The sequence below is a fragment of the Delphinus delphis genome, chromosome 5 (genome assembly GCF_949987515.2).
Source record: "Delphinus delphis chromosome 5, mDelDel1.2, whole genome shotgun sequence".
NCBI lineage: Eukaryota > Metazoa > Chordata > Mammalia > Artiodactyla > Delphinidae > Delphinus > Delphinus delphis.
The window spans coordinates 3251140-3270338 of NC_082687.1; the positions used below are offsets into that span (position 1 = coordinate 3251140).

The following is a 19199-nucleotide window of genomic DNA, read 5'->3' on the forward strand; positions in this document are numbered from 1 at the left end:
CAAGAGGGAGGCGGGAGCGTCATGAAGGCGGAGCAGTCGCTGAGGAGGGAGGCGGAGACTCCGCGCGTGCAGGCGGGCGATGGCGCCCCCCGTGGCCTAGAGGTCACGCGCCCGGGCGAGCCGAGCGCGAGCTCCTCCCGCGGCGTCCGCCGGCGTATCGACTGCAGTGAACATGCAGGTGCCGCTGGCCAGGCTGGCCTGCCCGGGTGAGCGGGGTCTGGGCGCGCGGGTGAGGGGAGCGAGGTCGCGGGGCAGCCCGGGCCCGCGTCGTTGGGTGGAACCAAGGCAGAGGTCGCGCGGTCAGCGCCCGGCGGACCCTGGATTCCTCCCCGGCTTCCTCCCCGGCTCGTCCAGCTGCAGAGTTGACAACTAACTAGGCCAGAGGTCACGGGCGGAGGAAACTTGTCAGCACGGCGCCGCCGCGGAATCTCCCCGAGCGCGAGTGCTGAGCCCCCTCCCGAAGCCCAGGCGTAGTCTGTTGCCGAGTTGGAAATGGGTAAACTAACATTTGCACAGCTTTTCCCCTTGGTCTTCAGCTGGCTGGCGTCTTGGCAGTCGTCCTACTCCTTTCTTAAGAATTTGAACCGTTCTGCCACCAGCAGTAACTTTCAAATGCTGCCGAAGTGACCAGAGTGGATCTGGGGCCAGGAATTTTTCTGCGTTGCCTGAAATTAACTGAAGGGCTTGTCGTGTCATGGTTGCCCCTAGAGCCGTCAGGATGACTTGGTAAAATACCTCATTACCCGCCCCTCCTTTTACTTAAGAAAAAAAAGTAGAATGATGCAGCGGGATGGGTTTGGTTTTGTTTTGTTTTACTTAAAAACAAAAGAACGGTTAAAAAGTCAAAAAAAAAAAAAAGTTTACTTCAGGATATTGAATTCTCCCACAACGGACTTAGTTTTTATCTTTAGTTTCTTTAAATTAATTTGTGGTTATAGAATAAACAGGTGTACCTATTGCAAAGTCAACGAATTTCATTAAATTAGAATTGTCAAATTCGGCCATCGTGGATTAAATAGTTAGGATTTCATTTAAAGTTTCTATACCTCGTGCGTGTATTACTACACCTAACGGGTATGTACTGTTGACTGAAAAAAAAAATGCACAACCTAAAGATTGTGGATTACGTTTTATTCGCAGACACACTGAGCGCTTAAGCCCAGGAGACAGCCTCTTCAGATAGCTCTGAGGGACTCTTCTGAAGAGGTCAGGGAGAAGCCAAGATGCAGAGGAGTTTTTGTAAAAACAAACAAACACAAGCAAAAAAAAAAAAAAAAAAAAAAAAAAAGCCAGGTAGTTGGAACATGAAAAGATTACTGCTCATTAGTGAAAACCAGATATCTGAAGTTAATGAATTCAGCATTTTGCCCGGTATGGGAAGATGCAAGAGTCTGGCCTCATTGAACTCATTCCTTTGATGTGCACCTTTGCTCTCTGGGGCCAGTGTCCTGCTTCTCTCCATCCTGAATCCCCCCAGGGTGCACAGCTGGGACAGCTGCAGTGGCAGAGGGCTTGATGGCTCTACATCAAGAGATGTAGGTGACATTCTTTGTCCACAGTGCCTCCTCTTACTCATAAATTTGACCAATGTTTGGGAGTCATTTCATGACCAGTTTTTGTCCCACGGCGCTAGGAGGGCTCATTCCTAGATCAGGCGAAGATTCTGTTGAGAGACCACCCAATGGGTTATTTTGGGGATTGGGCCCTGTTGGTAATCTAAAATTCTCTGCAGCGCCTGTCTTACTAGTTGATGATGATCCAGGAGCTGTTTTGCCTTGTTACTTCTTCCCATATCTAAAGTTGCACTGTTGCAATTATTCTAGAGTTATGTATGTGATCAACTGTCTTAAGACATCATTGATTTTGTTGGAGGCCTGGTTACACATTGGGTAATGCAAGAGAAAGCAATCTTATAAAATAGACAGGATATAAATAATACAGCTAATAACATTAGTAAGGTCAGAGTGCAGCAGAGAGAGGGCCAAGTCATAAGTAATTTGAAACTAACAAGAGAGCAAATTAAAACAATGATTAGTATAACTAGTTGTAATCTGGTCGAAATAAGCCATCAAGTCCCCAGGGGAGCCAGCTGGAGAAGCCAAATTCTGGAGGGATCAGGTAGAGAGAAAAAGAAATGTTTCATCTTTGTTTACAAAGGTATACTTAATCAACTTGGGGTAAGTGTAAGAGGAAAGGTTTTCCAGCTCAGTGGTATGATCTAAAAGTTGTCAGAAACTTGTATTTGTCAAATAGTCCTTTTTGTAAATCTTCTTGAAGATCTTCATTATATAAAAGCATCAGAGTAAAAGAATGATTGTCTAAAAACGACAAAAGACTTAATATGGCATGGTTAAAGATCTGATTACAATGCAATTGACAAGAAACTTGGATATTTCTGTGACAAACAACATTTTAAGATAATAACTAGAATTATGACTGATAGCATTATACCAGGACATATCAGACTTTTAGGAGTTCTTTACAAATTTTGGAATATCTATATGAATGACATCTAACCTTAGAAGGTATTATCACCACTTATTTGACAGTGTTTCCCATGTACGTTAACATAAATAAACTTAGTTTAATATCTCTCTTCAAGATATCTCAGGATTCCTTTGAAGCATCTCAGAGTTAGCTGGGGGTCAGAAGAACTTTAGTTAGAATTTTCGATTTGGGAAGTTTGTCAAAAGTACCAGAAAGGTTTCAAAACACTTGGTCAAATAGGATCATAGGTCGCTGTGAAACAACACTTAATTCACTTAACGAAAGTGACAAAATACTTCAAAAGCAAAAACAGATCACTTAGAGTCACGGAAACTCAATCTCTTATCCAAAGCAGTGAAAACTTTGTTCTCTTAACAGAGAGAGGAACCAAGTCCATTCCTACATCAGCCTATTTTTAATAACAAAATCCATTTACCTAATTAAATTTAATCTAATCCCAGCCTGACCATGTCCAGAACTCCTTTTCAGGGCTCCCTTTCTGCAAACCTTCTACAACTTTCTGTGTTCATATTAGTTTGTTCCTTAATTTTTTTAAGGAATATTTCTAAGGAGAAGTAAATGTCTCTAGGACAAAATCACCCTTCTTTTTCCAACAAATTCATTTCTATTCTTCATATCTTCTTTTGCTGAGAACATACATCCTACTTTCCTAGCACACTGAAATGTTTCCCTTGATATTTTTAGTAGCTTTGATTACATATTACAGTTTTAACCCTTAAAAACCTTAATCTTTAGCAAAAACTGAAAAGGAGCAAGTGATTATGAACTGTTTGTTCACAAACAGCATTTCCTGATTTGAATATTCTAAAACCTCTAGAAACATACATCTTCTCATAGCATAATTTCTTTCCTCAGTGTGGTACAAGACATGTGTCCAATAAACCCAAACATCTGTAGTTTCCCTCTCGTAAGGAGACAAAAGTAGGTAGATTTAGACCTGTTTAGCAATTAACGTTCCAGTATTTTATCTTATTTGAAATAACCTGGATATTCAATAAATTCCCATCATTTTTAACTTGTCAAAACTCAAATTACCAAAAATCTGAAGAAACTATTTTAAGATAGACATACCCACAACATGATTATTCCTGAAGAGTTCACCTAAAAACTCTTATCTCATTTACCTTTATTTTGTAACTTATGAAAATGGTACTATTTAATTTTTTCTTGTTGACAAACTGTTACAAATAACATGAACTTATGACCTTCAGTAAACCTAGGTACAATAAAAGTAAGACATGTCTGTACTGACTAAACCAACAAGCTTAAGATAGCTTTAATATCAGATATTAATTTAATATTGAATATTTCCTAGATCATGTGAACCCAAAATTCACTCTGGCCAGTTTCTTTTATATTTAGAAATATTTACTTTGTAAGTGCTTATTTTAAGTCAATTAAATAGAGCTCTTTTATAAGTTTAATTTTGATAATATTTTCCAGAGTTTGAGACATCTCATATGTAATGTACACCCAGACATATAAACAGACAAAACTAGAGATTGCACAGCTTCACTCTAAAAGCTTAGTTATGAATCAGGTATTACCATATAAACTCACTAGTTTATAAGTAACAGTTGGAATAAGTTAAATTTGTTTGCTCAGATGACCAAGGCTTCACTATTTGTGGAAAAGACTTAAGATTTGTATTTGTCCTTGATAAACCCTTAAGGAGGCTATGAATTAGATTTTGGGTGAGGAAACCTTTCCAACAGTTTGAGTTTAAAAAGGCCTTTTTTCCCTTTTTTTCCCCTTGGTTTCAGGTTTTACCTGTTTGAGCTAATTAGGCTCAGTCTCTGGTCTTTGTGGGCTGTATTTACATTTCTGATTTGTAGAGATTTGAAAGGTACATCTGCTCCTAATTCTCCGAAGAACTGATCTGCCACCTAAATGATATTAAAATATTGATTTGCCCAACTATACTTACTTTATTTGCTTTTGTATCAGAAGATTTCCAACTAAACTGAAAATCAAGAGTTCCACTTTCTAGAACTTTAGGATTTAATTTATCATGACTTCAAAAGCTTGCATAAGGCATTAACAACGGCCCTCTTTTTGAGTGCACAGGGTAGACCCAGAGCAAAATGTCTATTATTATTTTTATTGACCCCTGAATATTAGTTCCCATTTTTTACCTCATATTGTATTGGCTCAGGTAACCCTACTGGTTTCATTTCATATGTTTAATAGTTCATGAGGGCCAGATTCATATGCCCTGTCTTATAATACCAAGTAGAGGAAGCCCAGTGAAACATGTCTATCTCACAATAAATATCCCACAAGCCCAGTGAAACATGTCTATCCCAGTGAAACATGTCTATCCCACAATTTCAGCAAAAGAGATGTAAACATCTTATATAAAGCCTATTTAAATATACCAATTTTTATAAACTTCCATCTCAATTCTGTCAACTTTTATACCTTTAACTTTGGTTCCCATTAGGACCCAATCAACAAGCTTTGGTCATACAAGGAGTCCTAGAAGCTTTCTTTCATTCCCCAACCATTTTATCTATTTTGTTTAAAAGGCTCTGGGGTCCCTAGCGAGGGGTTGAACCAAGAGACTCAGGCCCTTTTGTCAGTCTTTTCATTTGATTAGTTGGCCTGTTGCCCCAAGTAACTGTTGGTCAGGTATCTAAATGTAATTTTCTTCCAGCCTTTTAAATATATATGTTTTTTAAACTGGGTAGAGTGGACTTGTTTGGGGCCCTTTAATGTTGGGAACCAATAGGGTGTCCCTTTGGCCCATCATCCATAGGTAGTGTTGCATCAAAACCTTTTGTTTTAATCCCACTAACATCCATTTTATTTATCCCATTTATTAATAACCATCTGTAGATTTCTTTATTTGGGGGGTACTAGTCTCTAAAATTTCCACCTTGTCAGGAAGAAGTCTCTAGACTTTTCCCTCCATTTTTTTTAACTTCCATGTTAAACTAGTTAACATTAATTAGCCTAATGCTTTTATTAGCATCTGTAAGACCCATTGAGGGGAAGCAGAGACCACAAATAAGTCTTCCCAAACTGTTTTGTTCTTTGTTTGTTTTAAAGGAGTTCTTAGGTTAATCATTATATATGTCTTTTTCCACCTTCTAATTTGTTTTTTTCATGGGTGCCAGTAAAACAGCTGCTCACTATGAGAGCGCTCTAAAGTTTTACCAGTTTAGAAGTATCTCCAGTTTACAGGATCCATCATCTGGCCCTTAATGAGGTATATCTTAATAGTGGCTCAAACCAATAAAATGCAAGAGGCTTCCCAATAAGAGAGCGTGGAGGGTGCCGACTAAACAAGATCCAGAAGGTTTACTCCCAAAAATAGTCTAAGAAAGTAAAGGCCTTCGTTGAGCAGGCTGACACGATGAAGGTTAAGATGGCAAAAAAAGTGCCTGAGAGTTGGCACAGACAGAAGACTGCTCGGAATCCCAGTCTGTTCGATTGGCTGACAGATGTACACCGTATGTTACCTTCCGGATGGCAGAGACCAAGTTTAAAAACACACACAGCACCGAAGATCAGGTAGAACGTTTACATCTCAAAGACACAGGAAGGGAAATGCAAGCTCCCCCTAGAAGGACTTTTGTTACTTTAAGGTCAGAATTCTGAAAAGGTGTCTTATCAAGCCGGTTTTCTCTAAGTTAACTGTGTGCACAATAAAAAAGCCCCATCTTTGTCATTTTTGAGGCAAGATTTCCTTTAATTCCCAATTAAGTAAGTACTTGTAAGTGTAAGGTTTGTACGTACATAAACCTGGCTGGAGTCTTAGTTGGAGGCAAAGATATTAGGCCAGCCTCTCACCTCATCACCCAGTCCAGAGCCCCCAGTGTCTTTTAGCTAGGCCCCCCCACCCCCAGTATCTTTCAGCTTGGGAGCCAGGTGCCTGTTACACACCGCCACATAAAACTCTGGATCATCAACCAATAATCTGGAGCTCTGAGAACCAGGGGAGACTCACCCAGATTCGTCTGGAGTCTCTCAGGAGGTAGGTGGACAGAAGAGGCCTCTGCTGGTACCAAGGCTCCTGTTCCTCAGAGAGTTCAGGTGAAGGAGAGAAGTCAGCTCTAGGTCCCTTAGTGGTCACCACACTGTCACCTGGGGGATAAAAGAACACAATGTAAAAGTTGAGAATTATGTTTTAGTCAACAGGCATTCTGAGGACTACAGCCCGGGAGACCACCTCTGAGACGGCTCTGAGGGACTGCTCCAGAGACATAAGGGAAGAGCCAGGATCTGGAGAGTTTTTGCAACAATAACAACCAAAACAAAAAACAAAAAAAAACAGGTAGTTGGAACATCAAAAGATTACTGCTAATTAGAGAAAACTAAAAATCTCAAGTTAATGAATTTAGTGCTTTTCCCTGTATGGGAAGATGCAAGAGTCTGGGCTCATTGAAATTATTCCTTTGATGTGCACCTATACCATCTAGGGCCAGTATCCTGCTTTTCTCCATCCTGAATCCCCTCAGGGTGCACTCTTGGGGGCAGCTGCAGTGGCTGAGGGCTTCATGGCCTCAACATCCTTTGTTTACTGAGATGACAGGCGACATTCTTTGTCCACAGTTTGCTTTATGTTTTTTGGAATATCAAAGTAAATCGGACACTATCTGCCCTACTCTTAATTTAGTTGAAATCATTCTTGGGTCAAGTGCTATCCAAATTCCACCCAAATTACCATTTCTATTTTCATTGGGTATTTAAATCATTGCCATTTCATAGCCTGGTGTTAGCACTACTGGCATCAGAGATGGACATAGAATTGCGATCTGTGATTTTGTATGGTGATGTTATGAGTTCACTGGACTTTTTGACCTCACTTCTCTACCACAATTCAGCCGGTGTGTCTAAGTGTTTAAATCTCAAAAAAAAAAAAGACAGTTATGTTTATATCATTTTTTGGTCATATAGATGTTTTAAATTTTTAGTTAAGTGATCTTATGAGTTTTGAGATTTTTTTGCCACACTTAGAAAAAGCTTTCCAAATCAAAGTTTCTTTAAAAAAAATTACAGTTGTTTTCCCCATAATCTTTTTTGTGTGTGACTGTAAATGTTCTTTTTTAAGCAAGAGTTTTATTGAGATAGAAGTCACACACCATACAATCACGTCATCTGAAGGATACAACTCAGTGGTGTTTAGTATATTCACAGAGTTGAGCAGCCGTCACCACAGTGTGTCTTAGAACGTTGCCATCATCCCAGAAAGAAAGCTCATACTCATTAACCATCACTCCCAGCCCCTCCAGCCCTAGGTAACAACTATCCATCCACTAATGGACATTTGGGTCGTTTCCACTGTGGGGCTGCTGTGAATAACGTACCTATGAACATTCATGTACAAGTTTTTGTGCAGACATATGTTCTCTTTTATCTTACGTATATACCTGAGGAAGGAGAGGTCAGAGGTCACGGGGGCAGGAGGCATTTCTGCCGCTGGCCTAGTTGCTGTGTAGCAGAGGGGTAGGCATCCGCCGCCACGTTCTGGAAGGTTCTTGGGCTCGACTAGGGCAGTAGCGCCAGGACTTCGGGTCTGTGCTGGCTGAGTGGAGCCGCCACCATGTTTGGCCGCTTGGTGGCGGGGAGGCTGGTGCAGACAGCTGCACAGCAAGTGGCAGAGGATAAATTTGTTGTTGACTTGCCTGATAATGAAAATATCAACCGTGCTGTGGTTTTTATGCTGGGAACAGTCCCATTTCCTGAGGGAATGGGAGGATCTGTCTACTTCTCCTGTCCTGATTCAAATGGAATGCCAGTACGGCAACTCCTAGGATTTGTCGCGAGTGGGAAACCGAGTGCCATCTTCAAAACTTCAGGTCTTAAACCTGGAGGAGGAAGCCAGCACCCTTCTGGGGCCATGAATAGTGTCCGGACTCCATCTGTTGCTCACGTTGGAAGTTCAGTGGAATTATTGGACAGTCTGGCTCAGCAGACTCCTGTAGGTAATGCTGCTGTGTCTTCAGTTGACTCATTTACTCAGTTCCCACAAAAGATGTTGGACAGCTCCTACAGTTTTGCTTCATTTGATGTCTCTCAGGCCCAGATGACACCAAGTCCATCTGAAATGTTCATTCCGACAAATGTGGTTCTGAAATGGTATGAAAACTTTCAAAGATGACTAGCACAGAACCCTCTCTTTTGGAAAACATAATCTGAATAAATTAATTTTTAATGGAAAAGAAAGTATATACCTATGACTGAGTTATATGGAAACTGTATGTTTAACATTCTGAGGAACTGCCAGACTGTTTTCCGAAGTGGCTGCGCCATTTTACTCCCCCACCCCCAGCAGTGCACGATGGTTCCAATTTCTGCACATCCTCTCCAGCACTTGTTATGTCTTATTGATTATAGCCGTCTTAGTGGGTATAAAGTGGTATCGTGTTGTGGTTTTGATTTGTATTTCTCTGATGGTTAATGATATTGAGCATCTTTTCGTGTGCTTATTGGACATTCGTTTATCTCCTTTGGAGAAACATCTATTCAGATTCTTTGTGTGTTTTTAATTGGGTTGTTTGTCTTTTTGTTATTAGAAATTAGTTCTTTATATATGCCAGATACAAATCCCTTATCAGATATATGATGTGCGGATATTTTCTCCCCTTCCATGGGTTATCTTTTCCCTTTCTTGTTGGTATCTTTTAAAAACAAAAAGTTATCATTTTTATGAAGGACAGTGTATCTGTTTTCTCTTTTGTTGCTTGTGCTTTTGGTGTCATAGCTAAGAAGCCATTGCCTGATCCAAGGTCACAAATATTTACACTCTTTTTTTTTTTTTTGAGATAGCACTGAGGAGTTCCCATACACCCTTCACCCAGCTTAACTTCATATCCGTAGAACAATTGGTAAGAAACTAACATTGGTGCAGTACTGTTAACTAAACTACAGACTTTATTCAGATCTTTTCTGTCCAGGACCCCACATTGTTTCAGCTGTCACGTCTTCTCATATCAAGTCCACTTCAGTGTGGTAATTCCACTGTTTCTTCTTGTCTCTCATGACCTGGCACTTGCAGTGTGCGCTGGTCAGGCGCTTTGTAGGAGGTCCCTCGATCCGAGTCTGTCTGCTGCTTCCTCTCGATTAGACTAAGGTTGTGGATTTGGGGGAGGCATAGCACGAAGGTGAGGAGGCCTTCTCATGACATTACATCGTGTGATGCCAGGATGTCTTGTTGCTGGTAATGGTAAACTTGATCACTTGGGTAAAGTGTCTGTCATACTTCTCTACTGTAAAGCTAGTATTTTTCCCTGCCGCACTCTACTTGTTGGAAGCTAATCCTTAAGTTCAGCCCACACTCAAAAGCAGAGAGTCAAATAATTTGTGGATCTATCACCATAATCTTTTTTTAATTAATTAATTTATTTACTTTTGGCTGCGTTGAGTCTTCCTTGCTGCGCACGGGCTTTCTCTAGTTGTGGTGAGTGGGGGCTACTCTTCGTTGTGGTACGTGGGCTTCTCATTGCTGTGTCTTCTCTGGTTGTGGAGCATGGGCTCGGCGCGTGGGCTCAGTAGTTGCAGCTCACGGGCTTAGTTACTCCGCGGCATGTGGGATCTTCCTGGACCAGGACTCGAACCCGTGTCCCCTGCATTGGCAGGTGGATTCTTAACCACTGCGCCACCAGGGAAGTTGTCACCATAAACTTTTATACTTTGACTTTTCCTGTTAAAATCATTGATCAAATGGAATTCATTTTCATATAAAGAGAGAGGTATACTTTTTTCCAAATTTTCTACTACCTGTCTCTGACCATTTAATGACGAGCTGTCTCTTCTTCCTTATTTGAAATGGTGTCTTTATCATATGACAGATCCTTAAGTGTATTCCGTCTATTTCTAAACTCTTTATTCTATTCCTTTGATTATTCCATCCCTTCTCCCATAACAGATTTTAATTATTTAAGCTACAAATATAAGTTTTTATATCTTTCAGGGCTATTCCCAAGGGAGGATTCTCTGCCCTTCTTTTATTACGGGAAGGATTGCCATGGAGAGGAGTACCAGAGAAGGGAGTGAGAAATTGAAGATACAGGAGTTAGGGGGGTCTTTGACGTAGGCATGTCTCTAAGAAGATGGGAAGGGTTAGCCTCGTCATCCAGGTGGAAGGATTACTCTAAGTGAGGAGAAAAGACATCTCTTTATTATAAGCTGAGAGAATGAACAAAGGATGGACACAATACAGATTAGAGGTTCTTGCCAGGAATTGAGACAGTTCCCACCTGATTGCTTCTGTCTTTCTGTGAGGTTTGATGTGCTTGGTTTCAGGTAAGGGAGGGAGGAGATAGAGGTGAAGGTTTAAGGACAACAGAGGTTTAATGAACATTCTTGCAGATAAATCTTTGCACACTTCTGTTTATTTCCATAAAATCCTGTTTGCTAACTCAGAGAATAGATACGTTTTTGAGGCTCTCAGAAGATGCTGCTATATGGCAGGGTCCACTTAATTTAAAAGGAAGCTGAAACGCAGTTTGCCACCTTGTCCCGGCATAACCATTAGTAACTGCCCCTTATTACTTTCAAAGTATCCAGTTTAGGTGATAAATTATATGGTCATCCTATTTATAAATGAAGCTTGACATGAGGTAAATTGAATAAATTAGTTTATTAGATACTTTTTTTTTTTTTTTTTGCTGTACGCGGGCCTCTCACTGTTGTGGCCTCTCCCGCCGCGGAGCACAGGCTCTGGACGCGCAGGCTCAGCGGCCATGGCTCACGGGCCTAGCCGCTCCGCGGCATGTGGGATCTTCCCAGACCAGGGTACGAACCCGTGTCCCCTGCATCGGCAGGCGGACTCTCAACCACTGCGCCACCAGGGAAGCCCTATTAGATACTTTTAAAATGTTACAATTTGAAAGCACTGCTTTCTGAGGAAAAGCCAGCTGAATTGTTCACCTAGGAAAGACAGTTCACAGCTAAGGGCTCTGCAGCATAGATGTAACCATTCACTGACAGTCCGCAGTGTTGACGTGTCCAGAAGATACACATGTTTCCAAAGAGAAGGTATCACGTGGACTCATAAAATTTCAGGTCAAGGTGGTACCTCAGTGGGGGAGTTCCCTGGCGGTCCAGTGGTGAGGATTCAGTGCTTTCACTGCTGTGACCCTGGGTTCAGTCCCTGGTTGGGAAACTAAGATGCCGCAAGCTGCGTGGTGCGGCCCAAAACAAAAAAAAGATGGTCCCTTAGTGATCACCTGGTAGCCCTTTACTTTTTTGAATGAGGAAACTGAAATCTAAAGCAGTTAAGTGATCTGTTTAAGGGTTTAGGGTAATTAACAGAAAACCAAACAAGCCAGATCTGATCCCCAGTCGTAGATTTTTTTTTTTGCTTTAAAAAATTTTTTTTCAATCTACTGCTGAGAAAAACTAATTAGAAAAATAATACTGTTCATGATTTTTGTGCAGCATACCAGTGCTTTCATGCCTTACAAATTAAGAAAAATTATCTACCTCTGTGTGCTACAAGATGGTCTTCAACTTCTACTGTACCTCGAATCACTACCCACTATACTGTTCATCCCCGGGATAAGGACAAGCGATGGGAAGGTAAGTAATCGTTTCTGTAAAATTGTTGAGACTTTTCTAGACAGTTTGTATCATTTTGTGGAGGTAAATACTGTATTTTTCATGATAGTGTAAAATCATCTAATAATATTTTATAACTTTACAAAATCTGTTACATATTAATATTTAGATAAGCAAATGCTTGCAAACTTATAATAATAAATCTCAGTAATAAAAGTTGGATTATGGAAGTTAAAATAAGATACGTCCTCGAACAGAACCTAAGAGAATAAACTAAGACAGTAATGGACTTAGTATAATTCTCATGGGAAGCAGAGGGGTTATTTCTATAAATAATGCTCTAAAGGATAGTGGGTACTTGTAACCCAGCCTGTAATTTTATCAGGTAATAGTCATCCCAGAATTGATATGTGGGTTTTTTTGGAGTATAGTTGATTTACAGTGTTGTGTTACTTTCTGCCTTACAGCAAAGTGAGTGGAATCTAAAAAAATGGTACAAATGAACTTCTTCGCAAAGCAGAAATGGAGTTACAGATGTTACATATGTTTCAACCCTCTCCCCTCCAGGGGTGAACATGGAGCGGTTTGCAGACGAGGCAGACGTGGTAATCGTGGGTGCCGGCCCTGCGGGGCTCTCAGCAGCCGCTCGGCTCAAGCAGCTGGCGGCCCAGCACGAGAAGGACATCCGCGTGTGTCTGGTGGAGAAAGCTGCTCAGATAGGCACGCACACACTCTCAGGGGCTTGCCTGGACCCACGAGCTCTCCAAGAGCTGTTCCCAGACTGGAAGGAGAAGGGAGTATGAAAAGTAGTTTTTTATACCCAGTCTCGTCTTTATTGCATCTCTATTTGCAAATGAAAGGAATGTGGAAAACCTTTTCACCCAGTTCTGTCTCTTAGAGGATACTTGTAGATAGATTTTTAATTGTAAAAGGGCCAAAAAATTTGAATCATATCAAATATAGTTAAAATTTTAAGCTATTAACTCATTTAATGCCTTCTGTACATGGTATCTGTGTACTGGATTTATGAGAAGGTATTATCTTGAGAAGATCTTTGAATAAATATAGCTTTTTGATTTTGAGGGTATTTCCTAACTTGTTCCATAGGTGTTTATATCATTGTTCTTAATAAAGTGTTCTATAACTTTCCTGGGACATTGCAGTATCTAAAGCCAAGGAGGATAATTTAATCTAATTTTCTAAGGAAATACATTAATAAGACCCCTTATAACGTAAGCAGAAAAGTCACTGGTATGATACACAGAGAATCAAGTGCTAGTTTTACTGCAGTCATCATTTGTATGACCGTGGTTAAAATATTGTACTCTATGCATCTCAGTTTTTTTCTTCTGTAAGATGGGGGTTTTTTTTGTTGTTGTTTTATTTTTGGCTGCCTTGGGTCTTCGTTGCTGCGCGCGGGCTCTCTAGTTGCGGCGAGCAGTGGCTGCTCTTCGTTGCGGTGCACGGGCTTCTCACTGTGGTGGCTTCTCTTGTTGCAGAGTAAGGGCTCTAGGTGCACGGGCTTCAGTAGTTGTGGCACGCGGGCTCAGTAGTTGTGGCACGCGGGCTCAGTAGTTGTGGTGCATGGGCTCAGTAGTTGTGCATGGGCTTAGTTGCTCCGCAGCATGTGGGATCTCCCCAGACCAGGGCTCGAACCCGTGTCCCCTGCATTGGCAGGCAGATTCTTAACCACTGTGCCACCAGGGAAGCCCTGTAAGATGGGTTTTATTACTCCTGTTCAAGGTATTCAGTGTTAGAATATTTAGTATCTGTGAACATACTCTGTAAAGATTGTTAAAAATCAAAATTCACCTGAGTAAATTTAAAGATCAAATTGGCTTTATTCAGTGATTCTGGGCAGCATCTCATCTAGCAAACAGAAGGGAGCTCCAAGGAGCAGCAGGAAAGGAAAGGGTTTGACAGGCAGAAAGGGGGTGGGGCATGGAAGTCATAAGCAAAAGGGTTATTTCAGGGTATTCCCTGGCAGGCCAGTAGTTAGGACTCTACGATTTAAAAAAAAGGGGGGAGGGAAAGGGTTAGTTCAGGCACTGTTGCCTACCAGGCGAGGCTTCAGGTGGTGCCTCACGAGGACTGGTGGAGAGGCTGACGCGTAAGATTACATTCCTTGGAGAGGCCGGAACTGAATGAGGTTAAGGTCAGGGCTGGGTTTGCTGACGTGGGGCTTAGCACAAGGGACGATGCTCTTCTTTCTAAAGTAGTGAACTCCTTGGAACTAGAAATGCTGTAACTATGCCTAATTAACTTTCTCTCTTCAATGTTATATCAAAAATAGGTATCACTGAATTATTATTGACACAATATCAATTCTAATAGAAAAAGTTTTTCACATCAAAGCCTATGTAGCCAGGCAGATCCAATCCCTTCCATGCCTGTTTATTGCCTTTAATCAGAGGAAAACTAAAACTCTTCTCTTTCCATGGAGCAGGAAGTTACAGCAGGTGCCTAGGCACCTCACACAGAGGCAGGGAGACAGGAAGACAGCCCCCCTGATGTTCACTTTCAAAGGTGGCTCCAAGGCCCCCAGCAAAGACATTCCTGGGATGCAAACTGGCTTATTTAGGTTTAAAAAGATTCCCATGCATCTCAAAGAGACAAAGGATTTACGGTGTCAAGTTCTCCAAAGGAAGTGGTGGAAGAAAAGTGAGGAGGATAATTCCCTTTCCTTTTTGACACAGTAGTTTATGATTTGTATTTACCTCACAAGTATGAACTAAAGTCCTTTTCTCTCCTCCTTTTGTTTCCAGGCTCCACTTAACACTCCCGTAACAGAAGATAGATTTGGAATTTTGACAGAGAAATATAGAATTCCTGTGCCAATTCTCCCAGGTGAGGAATGATAAATACTCGTAGACTTAACAGAATTCCACAGCTGGAAGGAGCTGCATTTCATTGGGTGGAATCCCTTCCTTTTACAGATGAGAAAACTAAGTCCCAGAGACTCGAAGGACTTAACCAGAATTTCACAGCTAGCTTGTGGGGAAGAAAGCAGGCCTAGAGCCCAGTGCTTTTGTCTTCCAGTCTAGAAGAATTGAGATAGTCTTGTACGGCAACCAGGAATTTTTAATTTAGTCTGTAATGTCGTTTTCAATGTAATAATTTGAACTCTAGACCAGAATTGTTACAAAATAAATTGAAATTATGGCCATAAGATGATGTGTGTGTATTTATGTAGAAATTAGACATTGATTAGAATTTCTAAATTAAGTATTTCTGTTTTTGAGATGTTTTACCCATAAAAAGTCAGACTTCTAAACCAAGCATGTATCTGTAGGTCTCCCGATGAACAATCATGGCAATTACATTGTGCGCCTGGGACATCTGGTGAGCTGGATGGGAGAGCAGGCGGAAGCCCTGGGTGTGGAAGTGTACCCCGGCTACGCGGCTGCAGAGGTTTGTGCGGCCCTGTTCTTAGTGCTTATAGGACGCGGTCTCTGTTTCTTCTGAAAAGCAACCAAGATGGGTACAGAGGTAAATAGATGTATATTTTCAAACAGCCATAGGATTTTAGAATTGCAAGATCAGAGGAAATCTTAGCAAGATCTCACGCAAAGGGTACTTGAAGTCCTTGTCACCACATCATGTGACTGTCCAGCTTAGGACAACACCTTCAAGGATGAAAAAATATCTCCGATGTTTGGTTTGTTGGTGATACTCTCTTCCTTAAGTTGAGGAGACGTTTATTTACTGTTTTATACTGTGTGGAACGAATCTGTGCCCTCCTCCAGGGAGAACTCTCCAGTTATAACTATGCCCTGCTCTCCTTCCCCGCCTTCGCAGGTGGTTTTTCTCTTCCCAGTTAAATAGCCTCCATTCTTACAGCCACCATATAATATGTAAATATTTTGAGTCCCTTCAGTATTCTCCTTGCCCTCCTCTGACCACGTTCCCTTTTTATTCCCTTTCTAAGTGGCACCCAGAATGTCTGCACTACTTCAAGCCTGCTGTACAGCAGGGCCATTCCCCTCTTCATTCTAGAAACTGTTCTCCCAGTAATTTCCTCAAAATAACTTTTGGCGGCCACATCGGACTGTAGCTTCTCACTGAATACCGTTGGGGAAATTATTAAAACTAAAATCTCCTGCCAGCCCAGAAAAATTACCTCTACATATTATAAACAAGAATGAAACAGTTTTTTTCTTGCCAAGACTACAGTGCAGCTACAGGCCATCTGCTAGGGAGGTCGCTGAAACAGAAAGAAATCTCACCCTTTTACAGAGTCAGGCAGATACAGTCCATTACATGCACGTTAATCGTCTCTATCCAAAGGACAAATAAAGCGTCCTGTATCTTTGTGACAAGTGGGAAGTGACAACGCGGAGGCCAGCACGGAGCCCAGACTCTTCCCCCAGAGAGAGGGAGACCGGCCACCGTCCTCCTCCATGGTCACATCTCAGGTGTGTCCCCGAGTACCCAAGAAACTCATTGCTGAGATACAGACCTGGCAGGAGTCTTACTTAGCTTTTAACATGACTCCCATATATCTAAGAGAGACAGAGAAAGGGTTTACAGTTAAGTTTTCTAAAGGAAATGCTAAAAAAAATCTGGATGAGAGAGGGAGTGCTCTTGTTTTTGGCACAAGCGAAAATTGAAAAACTTTGTTTTTACCTTTACAGTATATAAACCAAGTAAAATACATGGTCCCTGCATTACACTTGCCACTACTGATTTCTGGTTTCCCAGTTCATGCACATGCATTTGGTTTTGCATTTCTCCCAATTAAACTGTGTTCAACAGGAATCAAAGTCACAAGTAGATGTTTTGTAGCATCCATGATTTTCTCTTTTTGAGTGTATCTGCACACATGCCCGCTCGCGTGCGCTCTCTCTCCCTCCGTGTCTCTCTCTGTCTCTCTCTGGTCCCCTGCAGCTCTCCTCTCCTCCCCAGGTTTTGTACACCGAGGCCGTTTTCGGGTCCAGGCCACAGTCACATACTACTGTGGATTTGTTTTCAAGGTGTCACATCCATTGCTGCTGGTTCTTGTTTCGCCTTTCCTCTCCCGTGCTTTCTGCTGTGAGGTTCTAGTGTACAGTTTGTTCTTTCCTGTCAAAAGAGCATTTTCCTCCGGAGGAAACAAACCAAATAAGAGAATTGTTATTGCTCATCTTCAGAATCATACCTTTGACCAGTTTTCCCTTTTCTTTGTGGTCCAGAAATAACTTGGACTGCCTTCAGCCCCTCTCTGTTTTGTCTTGTTGTTTGGTCTTTTGGTTTTGGGGTCTGGGCTCACTGGAGACAGAGGCTTTCCAGACACTCTCCTCAGCCGCCCACCTGATGGTCCAGCCTGTCACGGGTGCTGACCCCAAGTTCTGTGCACATGCCTTTGACCCCTGAACTCGGCAGAGGGCTTCCTGCTGCATCTTCCCGGCTCCTTCGTTGTTCTCTGGCAGCTCCCCCTGTTCTTCCTCACCAGGTCGGGGCATTTCCTTCATTTCCAGCTGTTTGAGCTGTGTTCTGTCTAGAAGGGAGTAGCTTAGAAGCACATCCCCTTTTTTTGCTGGAACATTCTTAAGCCTTTGTCTCTATAACATTGAGAACAAGCTCACCTTCTAAAAATCGAAGGCTGTTTGTTTCTTTGCAAGCGGTTGTGAATCCCCAGGTGATAACCAAATGTGTTTTCATTCTAGATCCTTTTTCATGAAGACGGTAGCGTGAAAGGAATTGCCACCAACGACGTAGGGATACAGAAGGATGGTGCGCCCAAGGTATGCACGTAACAGTTCTGCGCTTCGCAAACTGACAGTGAAAGAGAAAGAATCAACTCACACCCAATAATTTAGTCTTGCTACAAACTGCACATTAATTAAGTGCATGTTAGAACATTAGTTATTAATGTGGAATTTTTCTCATTGTTAAAAAATAGAGAAACATCTTTGAACTAACCGTAATTTAGGCAAGTAGATATAACATGTTTAACAATGATTTTCTTAAAAGAAAAAACATGACATACAAATATCAAACAAACATGGGTCAAAGATTTTATTTCACTCGTTAATTAATGAGGGAATCAGTAAGATGTTACAACCAGTTCAAGGAGAATCAAAAACCATGCACACGTGGGTCAGCAGCTGGGCCACCTCCACAGTTTCCACTTCTGTGGACAAGAGTCATTTGCATTATTACTGTCAGTAATGCTGATGGAGTCTTTGACAGGATTTTGACATCTTTTGGTAAATGCAAAACTGATTGACCTCATCTCTTTCAAAATAGGCTTCAATGGCCTTCTGGTTTTCAAAACTTGTTATTTTTGCATTTGTAAAAGAAGAGCTCCTGAGACATGGATCTCACACTCTGTAAGATCCCTTGGAAAGGACAAGGAAAAAAAATACCTTGCTTTCCTATGATAACAAGAGCAAAATACAAATTAACATCTTGATAAATTAACTTGCCTATTCATGTTTATTTGTTAATTGTCTTAATTTCTCAACTAGATTAGAACCTCAGAGATCATGGAGGGTTACTCCAGAGCTAGCATAGTGCCAGGCAGTGCCGGGGCCTCAGTAGAGATTTGTCAACTCCTAGTTAGTCCTCTCTGCCATTCTAGAACAGAGCTGGGCATCTAGTCTAAGCCTCCTCCAGCAGATCGTCCTGCTTTTCAATCCTTCCTGCAGAGAGATTAGCAAGTGGCAAAGCTCTCGAGTCTTACCTGCATTGTGGTTCTCCTAGTGGCTTGGCTGGCTGCCCCAGAATCGCCTGAGGCCTTGGGGCTCAGCCTGTCCTGTGGCAGGGCCCGAGAAGCTGTCTTGTATCAAGCCCCAGGGGTTCTGATGCATAGCCAGGTTTGCAACACCTGGTATCTCATCCTGCTTCTTATAATGTGACCTGTACCCTCAGCACAGAAGGCCAGACTCTGATAGCAGGAGTTTGCAACAAAGTAAGAGTTTATTGCGGGGCTCCCAGCAAGGGGGTGTGAGACAAGCCTCGCAGATCCACTGCACCCGGTCTTTGGGTTCGGGGTGTTTTAAAGCAGAAGAATAAAGAAGCTGGGAAGAATCATCATCTCGTGACATTTCTTACTCTGTTTCGGGGGTCAGGGTGTCTCTGACTGACGATGCTCTGGCCGGGTGGTCCACACCTCGGGGGTCTCTGGGCTCATCTTGCCCTGGAGAAACAGCCTGAGTTTGTACGTTAGTGATGAGATCTACAAGAGCCATTTTAGTACAGTG

General features: G+C 41.9%; 1 protein-coding gene and 1 pseudogene across 3 annotated transcripts in view; both read left to right on the forward strand.

Moving 5' to 3' along the window:
• The first annotated feature begins 45 nt into the window (after nucleotides 1-45).
• Nucleotides 46-19199, forward strand: part of ETFDH (electron transfer flavoprotein dehydrogenase) — a 35123-nt gene continuing 15969 nt past the window's right edge. Inside the window, exons 1-7 of one of the 3 annotated variants that reach the window (XM_060011934.1) lie at nucleotides 55-206; nucleotides 6645-6787; nucleotides 11896-12036; nucleotides 12583-12812; nucleotides 14781-14862; nucleotides 15308-15426; nucleotides 17661-17738. In XM_060011934.1, the coding sequence (XP_059867917.1) occupies nucleotides 12591-12812; nucleotides 14781-14862; nucleotides 15308-15426; nucleotides 17661-17738 (501 nt within the window). In that variant the 5' untranslated portion in view covers nucleotides 55-206; nucleotides 6645-6787; nucleotides 11896-12036; nucleotides 12583-12590. Of the gene's footprint in view, nucleotides 207-387; nucleotides 497-6644; nucleotides 6788-11895; nucleotides 12037-12582; nucleotides 12813-14780; nucleotides 14863-15307; nucleotides 15427-17660; nucleotides 17739-19199 lie in introns of those variants that run through there. The other 2 variants (XM_060011932.1, XM_060011933.1) reach the window with 2 other exon arrangements.
• LOC132425703 (protein Hikeshi pseudogene) lies at nucleotides 6812-11889 on the forward strand (annotated as a pseudogene).